General features: G+C 31.9%; 1 protein-coding gene across 15 annotated transcripts in view; it reads right to left on the bottom strand.

The window, feature by feature from the left end:
- Nucleotides 1-13,016, bottom strand: part of LOC122528836 (patronin) — a 150,461-nt gene that overhangs the window by 3,046 nt on the left and 134,399 nt on the right. For 3 of the 15 annotated variants that reach the window (XM_043654384.1, XM_043654378.1, XM_043654382.1), the window contains 17 exons: nucleotides 12,280-12,499; nucleotides 11,693-12,197; nucleotides 11,441-11,607; nucleotides 9,587-9,763; nucleotides 7,226-7,359; nucleotides 6,989-7,142; nucleotides 6,718-6,916; nucleotides 6,411-6,643; nucleotides 5,545-5,719; nucleotides 5,143-5,423; nucleotides 4,725-5,006; nucleotides 4,403-4,639; nucleotides 3,608-3,782; nucleotides 2,921-3,040; nucleotides 2,277-2,372; nucleotides 1,761-1,859; nucleotides 215-448 (listed from right to left, as the gene is read on the bottom strand). In XM_043654384.1, the coding sequence (XP_043510319.1) occupies nucleotides 215-448; nucleotides 1,761-1,859; nucleotides 2,277-2,372; nucleotides 2,921-3,040; nucleotides 3,608-3,782; nucleotides 4,403-4,639; nucleotides 4,725-5,006; nucleotides 5,143-5,423; nucleotides 5,545-5,719; nucleotides 6,411-6,643; nucleotides 6,718-6,916; nucleotides 6,989-7,142; nucleotides 7,226-7,359; nucleotides 9,587-9,763; nucleotides 11,441-11,607; nucleotides 11,693-12,197; nucleotides 12,280-12,499 (3,488 nt within the window). The remainder of the gene's footprint in view (nucleotides 1-214; nucleotides 449-1,760; nucleotides 1,860-2,276; nucleotides 2,373-2,920; nucleotides 3,041-3,607; nucleotides 3,783-4,402; nucleotides 4,640-4,724; nucleotides 5,007-5,142; nucleotides 5,424-5,544; nucleotides 5,720-6,410; nucleotides 6,644-6,717; nucleotides 6,917-6,988; nucleotides 7,143-7,225; nucleotides 7,360-9,586; nucleotides 9,764-11,440; nucleotides 11,608-11,692; nucleotides 12,198-12,279; nucleotides 12,500-13,016) is intronic. The other 12 variants (XM_043654379.1, XM_043654380.1, XM_043654389.1 and 9 more) reach the window with 12 other exon arrangements.

Genomic DNA, 13,016 nt, shown 5'->3' on the forward strand with positions numbered 1-13,016 from the left:
TACCTAAGTAATAAACAACTGAATTCATCAATTTCATGCAATATACAATGTAACTTGCATGCTAATTTAATTTTAAGATAGTTTACATAGAATCGATTAATGGAATTATATTATATTTTCTAATATGCCATTTTCTCACAAAATTTTAACTTATCTTGCATTAATACCTGAACAATGAACAAATAAATGAAATTGTGTAACTCAATTTCCTCACCATTATAATCCATCATTGAACTTGGTGTACTACTGATATCGCTGCTGCCATCATCGAACACTCGTCTCTTGGTCATCAAACCGGGAGGTAAGGAACCAGGCCCAGACGGCGACGGAAGATGCCTCATGCTTCCCATACCCGGACTTGGTGCCCTCCTTGGAGGTGTAGCTCTGCCCAGCCCGCTGTCCGTATCTGTGTATCGACACATCATACCGTCTTGATCACTACTCGAACCTGCGAACGCAAGCTCGGTATATGAAGATAGAAATTTAAAAAAAAAAAGGACTCGAACGAATGTGTCCGTCCATGAAATTAAGGTCAAAAGATACGGCTTTTCAACAGTCAGCCCAATATATAAAACGTATGTACCCATCCAAGCAAGAGGAATTTGAACGAAGTTAATTTTATTAATTACTATATGGTTAGTTCCTGATATAAACCGTGAGATATTAGTCACTTGTTAGACTTACGAAGGGACCATTAAGAATATCCATCTTCATAGCTTGCGTCCAATATAGAAACTTTAAGAAGTATTGATATATTGTATGTATCACATCAAGAAACTTTTTTAATTCTGTGTATCTATATGTATAATTTGTTCACGTAAAAAAGTTTTCATGATTCTAAAATAATCTAAGGAACTATTTATCAGGAATTTCGATAAAAATGATGATTTTGACAATTTGTCTAAGGTACTATTTTATCTAATAGTTTGTAATACGCGACAAAAAACAGTGGACAAATTCACTTGTAATGAAATATTTATATGATTGCTAGTAGTAATTTTACGATTTTAGGCCGACAAATGAAGCATAACAAATTCATCTAACGATAGTATAACCCACTAAACGCATTAGTAAATGTATTAACTCATGCAGCACTTATGAGTTCTATTAAAAAATATGATGCTCATCGCTAAGATGAATTTACTATGCTGTATTACCATAATACCTGGAAATAAAAATAGAGAGGAATAACAAACAAATATACACACATTTAACATAAGTGATAGGATAACCATATGATACAGGACCTAAATGTGAGTCAGAATGAAAGGTTGTTAAGTGGAATCTGGAACCACCAACAATATAATCTGAAAAACATTGAAAATATCGGTATCCATAACCAGTGCTGTACAAGAACAAGCCCAACAAGCGTCAACTTAATTTTATCTACTGCAGCAAATGAGTTATCCTATGAATGAGAATCAAAATTCTATCTGCTTATAGAGAAATATTTCTCTAGAGAGATAAGAAATAAAGAACAATTAAAAAAAGAGATTAAAAAAGATTCATGTGTCATTTGTTTCTCAAGTAATGCCAAATATAAATTTAGCAGATAGAATTTTTAACACATACAAACAATGTGCTGTTGGTGTATGCGTGTACATATATCACTGCCACCTGTGCTCCAATCTGCCACCATGCGACTACGTGTATGCTTTATAGCCTACAAAAAATTGGAACAGTGTACGGGACACGTAAAATATATACTGTTGCACGATAAAAGGGGATTAAACGTATTCCAAGTCACTGGTGCTTCTTACCACACAAATTCATCAAGGAATTAGACTTTCTCCCCTTAAAGTTTTGGTAACTCGGGTATTTAGGCCTGCCTCTAACCTGTTGCTGAGGCTCCTGCACATCTGCAATAATGCAATGTTTACCTTGTTACATTCCAAACGCTATGTACGATCAAAGATTAATAGTAGGGGATGCTTCAATCGTACGTTGCATCAGGGGCAGAGTCTAACTACGAGCCATGTCCACTAGGAACATCAAAAACTCAAGGTAGCCAGTGCAGGTTGGTGCAGAACAACGTTGCGTTCCAACTGAAAGATATCTACTATAAGGCGCTACTTAAAAATAAAGTCATACCCTTAAGTAACCTTACTTAGATAATTTGGGGAATAATCAAACGCTAATGAAATATTCAACATGTAAGATTCATACGTAGCTGCCCATACCAGTGATACATCCTGCAACGAATCTACTTTCATCAAGCCAAACGTTTAAAGGAACATGATTTAAGGCATTCTTTGTATAAATAATATTTAACCCACCTCTAGATGTTTTGTAGGAACCACGCCGACCAAGTTGATTCATACTTCGACAAGGGGAGGAACCTCTACCGTCATCAGGTGAATCTACGGAAGATACTAAAATAGGGTACCTCTATTACAATCAGTTAATTCCTCTCCAGGACGATACTAGATACTACATATGTTTTAATGAATTTTACTACAACATTTACACTAATAAACAAATATTTCAAATAAATTTAAAACATGCAAAATTATATGAAAAGAAAAGTGCTATAATATATATCATTCACACGTTAAAAACGAATAATTTAAAAAAAAATATCAAGTATAATGTATCGTCAAGTATTTCTCAATCTGGTTTATACAGTAGACATTTGGTATAATATATTGCACGTTTCTCGTGTTATATACGAGGCAAGTGTATGTATGTTATAACCGATTAATTTAGAAACATTTCTATAAATTTTACCATTAAGTATTAGAAGCAGCAAGTATAAGCAAAACACTCCAATCAGCATGTTAATAATAAAAGACATTTAATATTGTAATAATTTAGTATTTGTTTAGCTTTTCGTATGCAAAACTAACAAATACATATATATGATGTTCTGATATATATATATATATATATATGAGAGTCAGAGATTGTGTGTTGTGCATACCCCTGAGACTGCCGCCCCGATAAAGAGGGCCGGAACGTCGTTCATCAAAATGAGCAGCAGTAAGACTGTCCTGCGAGCCTCGGTAGTAGTCTCGCCTCATCGTCGGGGAAGTCAGCGACGCTACAGTAAGTGTGTTAGTGCAAAACAATCAGCTCGAATTTTCTTTACTATTCTAGTTTTTTCAAACAGGAGTCTAAGAAATGTATGAGATCAGTTTACTGTATAATGCTTTCGTCTTGAATGATTAACTGATAAACTAGTATAGCCGAGAAAATTTAGAGCTTATGGAATTGTGACGGAGTGAGATCTTATAAAATAAAAGAGAACAATAACAACAAAAAAATCAGTATGGAAAAGATGGCGTTACTAAAGAAAAAATTAAACTTTTCTGACTTAAATTTTCGCCATGCAGAAAATAAATGCAATTACATTACAACACTGAGAAACTGTCACTATTAGAAGATTATAATAAAGGAATATACTTGTTACAATAGCAGTGGTAATTGTTATCTTGGAGATGATTTCATACGTAATATGTACAATACATCAAAATATATTAGAGATGATAAATGACCATCGTTTTAACTCGGTATAATATATAACTATTTAATTTTCTCTCCAAGAAACACTGATCATTGCAATGAATAATTGTATCATTACCACATCACATTAACAGTACTGTCATACCTGTACTTAGATTAGAAGAAGAACCCTTCTTCCCGCGACTTGGCGTAAGAGCTCCAGAATCCAGCTCCGTACCAGCATCCACGTGAATTGTTTTGGGTCGTGGTCGAGTTGCAGTCTTGTTACGCAATTTTGTTGGTTTTATTGCATTGAGAAGTTCTTTATCGATAACCTTACCCTAAATAATAATAATAATTTTTGGCGATTAATTCAATTAAAATATTGTTAATACAATAGAACTTCGATTATTGGCACACCTACATTCTATCATCGGAATATTCTAGTATCCGAACATTTATGTATATAATTCATAGTATATATTTACTTAAATCAAATTTACTTGATTAAAACAAGATTTCTTCGTAATAATTTAGTGTTATTAGTATAGAACGGATAGAGTTATTAATTAAGAAGTTGAAAAATACTGTGCAACAAATGTAATCCAAAAATAGGCCATTAGAATCAATGGTATACAAAATAAAGAATAATCAATTGAAAATTATCTATATAATGACAACGACGACAACAAAGATGTGTCTTTTTATTCTGAAGCATTTGCAGCTCTCAAAAAAGAAATCTCACGATGAGAAACACAGAAAAATAACTTCAAGCAATTACTTACGTAGAAATAAGCGGCTAAAAAATTATGGGATCTTCAATATTTTATGTCTAAAATATATCAAATTCAATATAGAGAAAGCGTTCTATTATCTGAAAATTCTATTATCCAAACATTTGTCTCGCAATTAATTCCGATAGTTGAGATTCTGTAATAAAACATTTACAAAAAGCACTCACTTCTCTTTCTGCCTCTTCTATCGCTTTCTTTACTTTATGTTGTTCTAAAATAGCTGCTCTTCGTTGCCTTTCCTCTTCTTTTTTACGAGCTCTTTCTTCTGCTTTTAATTTTTCTTGTTCTCGACGAGCTTGTGCCTCTGCCTCTTTTCTTTCTTTCATCTCTTCTTGTTGCTGTCTTCTTTGCAGCGATAAAAGCATTATACGTTCTTTCTTTCGTTCCATTTCATCAAGAGAATTCTACAACAATACTTTAATGAAGTAGAGTAAAAAAGAAAAAATTGTGCAGCGATAAAATTCATACGATATTTATCGCATAACTTACTGGATCAGGATTTGCTAATTGATTTCCAATTATTAAACCAACTCCAGATTGTCGGCCTTCTCCACTTATCTCGTGTCGTTGTTTTTCTCTTGCTCCTTCTCTTTGTACTTCTTTATTTCTAATTTCCTGCCGTTGGAAGTCTCTCTCATCTATTTGACGCTGTTTTTCTCGATCAGACTCTCGTTGAATTTCTAGCTGTTTTTGTCTATCCATAATGGTAGCAGGAGAGTCAGGGCGCATCGTAAAATCTTCATTTTCAATATACGATGACGCGCCTCTTTCCTAAAAAAAATTTATTTCTAATATGTTTGCAATTCATCACACACTATGTACGTATGTATATATATATATATATATATACATGTTTATATGTTTTGCATACGGATTTTCAAATTTTAGAAATATATGATATATTCACCTTTTTGGGAGATGTTCTTTTTACTCTTAGAGTTGGTTTTGGTTTCTTTGGTGCGTCATTATCAAAACAAATATAGAATCCTTTTTCACCAGCATCCATTGGATCTAGAGGTGTTACCTCTGGTGTACCTGATGGAGATGGTGTGGCTTCTCTTAGTGATGGATGGGGTTGAAATGAATTACGTGAAATTGAAGGTCTAGTTGGTGATGGAATTCTATATGTACGGCTGCCGGACGTGATGTTTAAACCTCTTATACCTTGAGTAAGCTCATCATCATTTCCTTTAAAACATATGAATGAATGAACGAAAAGTAGATGAAAACAAAAATATAAATGTAATGAATTCCTTGAAAATATTGTGTATGACATGTTTTTAGATGGATAGAAAAGAAAGACACTTACCAATAAATGATATATTCTGAGGCTTCATGTCATCAACAGGTGGTGCTGGAACAGGTGCATGCAATGCAGTAATTTGTCTTTTTTCGGTAGGGCTTTCACACTTAATTGGTATATGATGTACAGTTGGCCTTTTTGGTTCGGGACTTTCACTCATTAACTGACTTATTCGATGAACCTATTATAAAATTAAGAATGAAAAATTTGATAATAACAATATTAATATATGACAATGTCATAAATAATCATAGCACATAATATAAATTATAAAATTACTGATATAAATAAATAGACCTCATAATGGTAACTGTACGAATTAGTAAAACGAGATGAAAGAAAAAACTGCATTTTTTATAAATTTTTGAAAAAGACAGATAATTCAAGGAAAGAGCAACAGCTCTCGTTGAAACTTCAATTCAAACGACTGCTATACTAAATGTGAAGAGAGTATCTATAAATGTGCATTACATCACTAACTGGTTCCATAACAGGTGCTTGCTTATACATATATGTATATACATATATATATATGTATGTATAAGCAATTTATTTGCTATCCAATTGACTAAAAAAGTAATGAATATACTATCTTAAAAATAAAATGATATTTTTATTGTTTTAAGTTAATATTATAAAAATGTATATAATGATTTCTTATTTTTATTTTTTATGTGCTTAAAACATAAATTTTATTTAAAATATATAAATTAAAACAAAGCTAAAAATTTAAGATATGGGATATGTTTTAATATTCTACAGATAAAATAGAAGTTCAAGTAATAGATAAATAAAAATGAATGTACAAATTTTTGCTTATTAATTATTAAAAAAAACAATCAAATAAAATAGCTGAAGATCATTATACTTACAGCATTACGATGTTGTGGACTAGCAGAAGATGGTGGTGTTTGATTAAAGATAGATGTAGATGATGGATATGTAGAACCAGGATGACTCATTTGATTATTACAAAGACTATGATCTCCGCCATTGAGATATCTCGGTTCCTGTGGAGTATCATGTAAAACAAATCCTTTCTGTTGAGGTGGATGTGTTCCCCAATTCCGTGTCTCTTGATATAAACGCATATCTTGTTGATAAGCTACACGAAGTTTTAAAAGATTTTTGTTAAAAATTACAATATCAGTCAATTATATTCTATTATAATACACATACGTGTTGATTGAGTACTATATCGTGGATCTATTGATTGTTGATAGCTCACAGCAGCCATTTCATTCGCTAAGCTTTGTGTTGGAGGTGGCTGACCCCACATTCGTCTTTGCAGTTGGGGTTGATCATGTAAATAAAACTGTGATTGTTGAGTATCTTGTAATTTTGATGTCAATGGATTCATAGGTGCCATTCCAAAATTCTAAACAAAGAAAAAATACATTACCATAAAACAAATAAATTAATATAATAAAAACTGAAAAATAGTACATACTTGCATATGTTGTTGACTAAGACTTTGTAACTGCTGAAGTTGTTGTTGCATTTGTTGTTGATGTTGTGTCATTAGATGCTGCTGCTGTATTTGATTTTGCTGATTAGCTAAACGTTGTATATCAGCTTGTATTTCACTAAGACTTGTATTCATTCTGTGGAAAGATGTATATATGTTTTTTTTCAATAGATTTCAGAAAATTAAATGTATATTATAAATAAAAAAATGAATACTGACTGTGATATAGACTGATGATATTGTTCAAGATCCATATTCTCAATGTCTGGAGTGCGTCTTGTTTCAATAAATGGTGCATTACCATCATGCTCCAACCACTTGTGTTCAACATCCCGAACATCTTCACTAATTTCCTATGGTCATTGATATAAATATTGAAGAATTATTTAAAAGATGTAAAGAAAATATTGTCTGATAATATTAATATATTGAGTACCTACAGGTACATTAGTTATTTTATGTTTGATCCAAAATAATAGTAATGTAAGATCATAACATAATATATATCTTTTGACAAATGTATAAATATTTCTACATATCAAGAATTGATATTGAATGTAGATAAAATCATGATAATGATTTTTAAGAAAAGAGGTGGAAGAGGAAGAAAAGAAGAGAGTTAGAAACGAAAAGGAAAAACAGAAGAAAGAAATTCATATACTTGGAAGTGAGATTCCAAAAGAATGAGTATAGCAGGAGACATAGAAAACATGATAAAAAAGAATAAACGTAACATTAAATCAATAGGTAAGAGAAAATTTAAAGCAGACTTCAAAATAAGAATGTTTCAGTTTGACTCATTGATATTTGGAGTATTGTCATATAGGTCAGAGTTGTAGAGATTCAAAAAAAGAGCCGATGTGGAAAGAGTGCAATTAAAATACAAGAAGTGATCACTGGAATTAGACATATGTACTCCGGATTACCTGTTAGAGGTGGTGTTAAATGAAATAAAGAGATATAATAGGAATAAATGCATGGAAATTTAAAGAAAAATTAGAAAACAATACAGAAAGGAAGATAGCTAGAGGATGCTTGGAGGAAAAGAAAACAAAAAAAGTACAGACCAGAAGTGCGGAGAGGGAGGGAAGGAAAGCGAGAAAAGACGAGGATTAGAAAGTAGGAGTCAAATAGGAATGGAAAAAAGAAGGAAAGATGATAAAACAAAGACACAAAAATAGAAAAATAAAAAATAGAAAAATTCAAATACAGTACATTAGAATTTCAATAGAATTATCAGAATACCTAAATAAGAAAGATAAAAGTGGGAGCCAAAAGCTGGTTATCCAGGCAAGATGCAACAATTTGGAACCATGAAATAAACAATAGGAGAAAGAGAAAGAGGCGATATGGTTTGTGCGGAGACAGGTTTGAAAATTTCAAGTACAAGGGAATATAAAAAGATAAAAAACAACAAAGATTGGAAGACAGTGAGCGGGAGGAAAAATAAAGCTGAAATTTGATTTGAGAGGCTAAAAAAAAAAAGAAAAAAAAAGAACCATAAGTAGAATAGAGTAAAATAGAAAGAACAGGATAAAATAGATTAGAATAACAAAGTAATAAATAAAATAGAAAGATAGAATTGTGAATGAGAGAAAAAAGTAATTAAACTGAATAAATAAGATAGCTTTATCAAAATATTTATAGAATATTGTAAATCAAATTTTCAATTCATTACTTAAATTAAAAATAAATAATGTACCTACAAGTGCATAAGTAAATGAGAATTTAATGTGTGAAAAATAATATAATATTATTGATGATCATTTAAGTTAAAGATTATTAACGAGCTTAGCGCCAATTTATAAATTTTAATTTTCTATAACAATTTTAAGTGCTGAAATTGCCTTTTAATTTTTCCTTAAGTAGGTAAAATTATAACAAACATAGATTAGAATGTCTACAATTAACTACGCAGATAAAGATATATACATATCAAATCAGTTCAGTATTCATACATACATTACATATGTATTCCAACATAAGTTGGTTTTGTTAATGTTTTTGTGCTGTTTTGTTCTGTGAATAGATTTAGAACACAAATGTAAAAAAACCACCACCACAAATAATAATTTTAAATCAAATTCCAAACACATCTCTATAGATTCTTATCCAGGGAGTGTTTAGTACTGTACCATGCGTTCCGAGAGCGATATTTTACAAGATTGCATTGAAACGTGGGAACCGAGTAGCAAACTTGATCAAAGACCACAGAATGCATTGGGGCTGTTTCGTTTTCCTCTATGACTAAATGTAAGCAATAAGAAGCAGAATAATCATTTGTTGTTAAAAAAAAGACTCAATTGAAATTATTTTTTGATAAAAAAAACTGTAGAAAGCACATTTTCAATCTTACTTGCAGCATACTAAGGCAATTATTATTGTTACGTATTTCATATATTAAGAATATATAAAAATAAATGATCAAAATATTTTTAATGATATTCTCAAAAGCAAAGGTACAAAAGAAGTTAACGAATGTCTAGAAGCCATACATAAGCCATGTATGTAAATTGCTAGACAAATCAGCAAATTTTTTTTTTTCAAATGTTCATCTACAAGAACATTATTATATCGTACCTTGAGCGAGAAGGGTCTCTGTGGTTTTTCTTGAGAGGGTTGTTGGGTTACAGGGGTCGTCTCGGAAACACTTGTCGGGGTATCCCCCGAAGATCCGGAGGTTACAGGAGTGGGGGGACCAATTTCAGCCGGACTGTCCCCCCCAGACGTTGATGAAGAGGGAGATTTAACCTTACCCTGCAACCAGCCCAAGCACCGTGCCTTGTTAAGTACTTGGAGTCCGTATATGCCGAGTCCAATATGTCAACCACCACACCATGGTCGGACTTCTCCACAGCCAAGTATACGTTACATTCAAGCACTAAATGCCAAAGCCAATTCAAAGACTTGCAAATACTTCATTGCCAATGGCTTTTTTCACTATTGCACGATTTAATAATTTTTTTTTTTTTCCAAAGAAATAGAACGTTCATAATACACCAAACTTTTTACTAAAATGGAAGTCTATTTCATTATTTGAAAAACTTGGAAAGGGAATATAACATTTTTACTATTGTCTCTTGTAATCGTGAATATAAATTATCTTTACTAGAAGCTATAATTATTAATAATAATTTTGTGTTTCATCTAAATTTAAGTCATCTAATTTTTTAGTTTTATATTTATTATCAATAGAAAAAAAATCAACTTGAATATAACTTTCTCAGTTAACAATCGCTAATGTAAAGCATGCATACCATCACCAGATTAATTCAAATTGTTAATTGTTCTTTAGTACTATTCTTTACATTACTTATTTAGAAATATTTTTATATAAACACATATAAAGCGGAAAAATAAGAATTGCATCTAAGAAATTGATGATCTATTTTATTATACAAGATGTGTGGTCTATATTTAATCTTATAATTCTGTAATAATAAAACTTTATCATATCAGCATGCACTTACCACCAAGTACAGCTGAAAGATAAGAAAGAAAAACGTATTACAATAGTATAGCTGGCAATAAAGATTATCTGCATTAACCATGATAGGCATCAAAATTATGTCACATTTGCAACTACACACAAGAATCATTACTCCAAAAGCTAATAATATAGGATAGCCCAAAAGTTTCTTCTCACTTTTTTTTTTTTTTTTTTAATAAAATATCAAAATGTAACTAATTTTATTAATTTTAAATTAAATTAAGTTCAAACATAATTTTTTCATTATGTTTCAAAAATTATTTCTTTCAAATGTTAATCGCCAAAGCGTTCGAAAATTAATAAAAAAAAAATACGGATTTATTTTAGTAGGAAGTGATTTTTGGCCCACCCTGTATAATAGAAATATAAATGTCACGAAAAGAAATTAACAAATATCGAAAAATATGCGGCATTTACCTGAAATAGAACATTATTATGCAAACTCACTTGCAATGCTACTTCACAATAATTGAATATAATACACCTAAATATAAAATCAAATGAAATGATATAAGCAATAAATATCGAATTGCTTGTAAATTTAAAAATATTTCATTCTGCAGAAGAAAAAGAAACTGTTCGACGTTCGATACAATATAATTATGCATTGCTCTATACTAAACACCCGTGGCTAAATTTCAAATACCTCATGGCTATATTCAATGTTCTGTTTCATTTCAATTTAAGTTTTTTCCCTATTTTTGTACGAGAACAAAGTTCTTCGTTATACTGTAATTGAAAAATGAGAAAAAGAATTATATATGCATGTATCTTCTAAAAATATTTATTCTCATATTTTGTTAATGATGCATTTTTTGATGAAGGAAACAAATCATTAAAGAGGCCATGAAAGTGATCTGGCTGAAACTCGTTTATGAAATTTTAGAAAATCAAAAACGTGAAGTTTACGGTCATTTTTTTTCGAGTGTAATCAGGTATATTACCTTCGTGACAGCTTGTAGGAACGCGGCTTTGCCCACTTTCTGCCGCTGTTTCGACATCACAACTTCCATCCTCCTCTTCTCGTTTTCTATATGACGACGTTTCTCCTCCAGCTTTAATCTAATATTATTCAGTTGGGAAGCCATAATTGTGTTACCTCCATTTTCGTCTGTCAGCATGATCACATTATTTATTTCCATAAATGTCAGAAGAGCCCGTCAATATTACATTTTCTTCAAATAACAAATACATACCGACAGAATGTTGTTCCACCTGTTGAGACTGCTGATTACTTTGTTGCTGCCATGTTGTTGTATTCGGTAACGTAGCAAACGTTGTTTTCTTCTCGCCATTCCTGTTTCCATTGCTTTGGCCAAGTTTCTTATTTGACAAATTCGATTTACTGTCGTCACGTTCTTGTTCCGTATAGGTCAGGTTGATCCCTTTCTCAGAACTTTGCCTGCTTAGGTTTGCAAAGCTAGCTAACTTGGATGTATCCCCATCCGAATTAACGTTCTCACTGGAATGTAAAACTTGTTTGAGCGTGACGTTGTCTAAGCTGGAATTCGAGGTTTGTCGTCTCAATCTTGGCGGCCCTTCCTTATCGTATCCGTTATCGGACAAAATGTGTTGCACTCCGCTGCCATACACATCCTGAACGCTAGATCTCGCCGGTAGCGTTGGTTCTGTGGTGCTTCGTTTACCAATATGTGCTCCAACTTCTTTATCCGGATTTCTGCCGAAGTTGTGTAAATTATCCTGTAGAGGAAATGCCGTCACTCGATTATTCTCTTTTACTTATTTTCTGTCTGAGTAATTGATATTAGCTGTGATCACTCACTTGAGATCCACCAAAGTTCTCGATAGTCAACTGAGAATCGTCCGAAACGCTATTACGCCTAGATCGTCGGCCAGCATACGAGCTTCTTCTCTGTTCTTCCCAGTTGCTCGGCCGACCAGCGGCGTCCGCTCTAGTTGTAGATTTTTCATCTGCCACAGAGCTTAACGTAGGGATACCTTTGCCACGATGGACTACGAAACTTTCTTCGCTTCCTGCTCGTCTGCGAAATGATTGTAAATCAGATATATGACGAGAAATAATTGCAAAACCAAAGCGTAACAAAAATATAATAGAACTGGCTTTCTATGAACAAATTCTATGAATTGATTAATTCCTTAGTTAATCGAACTGTTTAGGAAAAGAAATCGTAGACAGTGAGGAAAAATCAGTGAATTTTTATTATATGAAACAATTTTCAATCTGTTTCTTGGTAGATTTACGTGAATAAATCTATTGTATGTCTTTTTGAAAAAACACACAAGAAGAATAATTGTTTTAGATACTACTTAAGGGATTACTCTACTGTATATTTTTGAGAAATTCTATATTCTTTTTAAAATATAATATCAGAAATATTACATGCGAGTCCAACGAGTCGAATTAGTAAAAAAAAAAAAAAAATACAGTTGGAGCACATTTACTATCTTTAAATTACTCTATCTATTTTTCTTGAATTCTCAAAATCCGCTCCTGGCTATTTGTTACAGCTGAAATCGTTTGCATCTATTACCTGCAAA

This window comes from Frieseomelitta varia, unplaced genomic scaffold (assembly GCF_011392965.1).
Source record: "Frieseomelitta varia isolate USP_RPSP 00005682 unplaced genomic scaffold, Fvar_1.2 scaffold_264, whole genome shotgun sequence".
Lineage (NCBI taxonomy): Eukaryota > Metazoa > Arthropoda > Insecta > Hymenoptera > Apidae > Frieseomelitta > Frieseomelitta varia.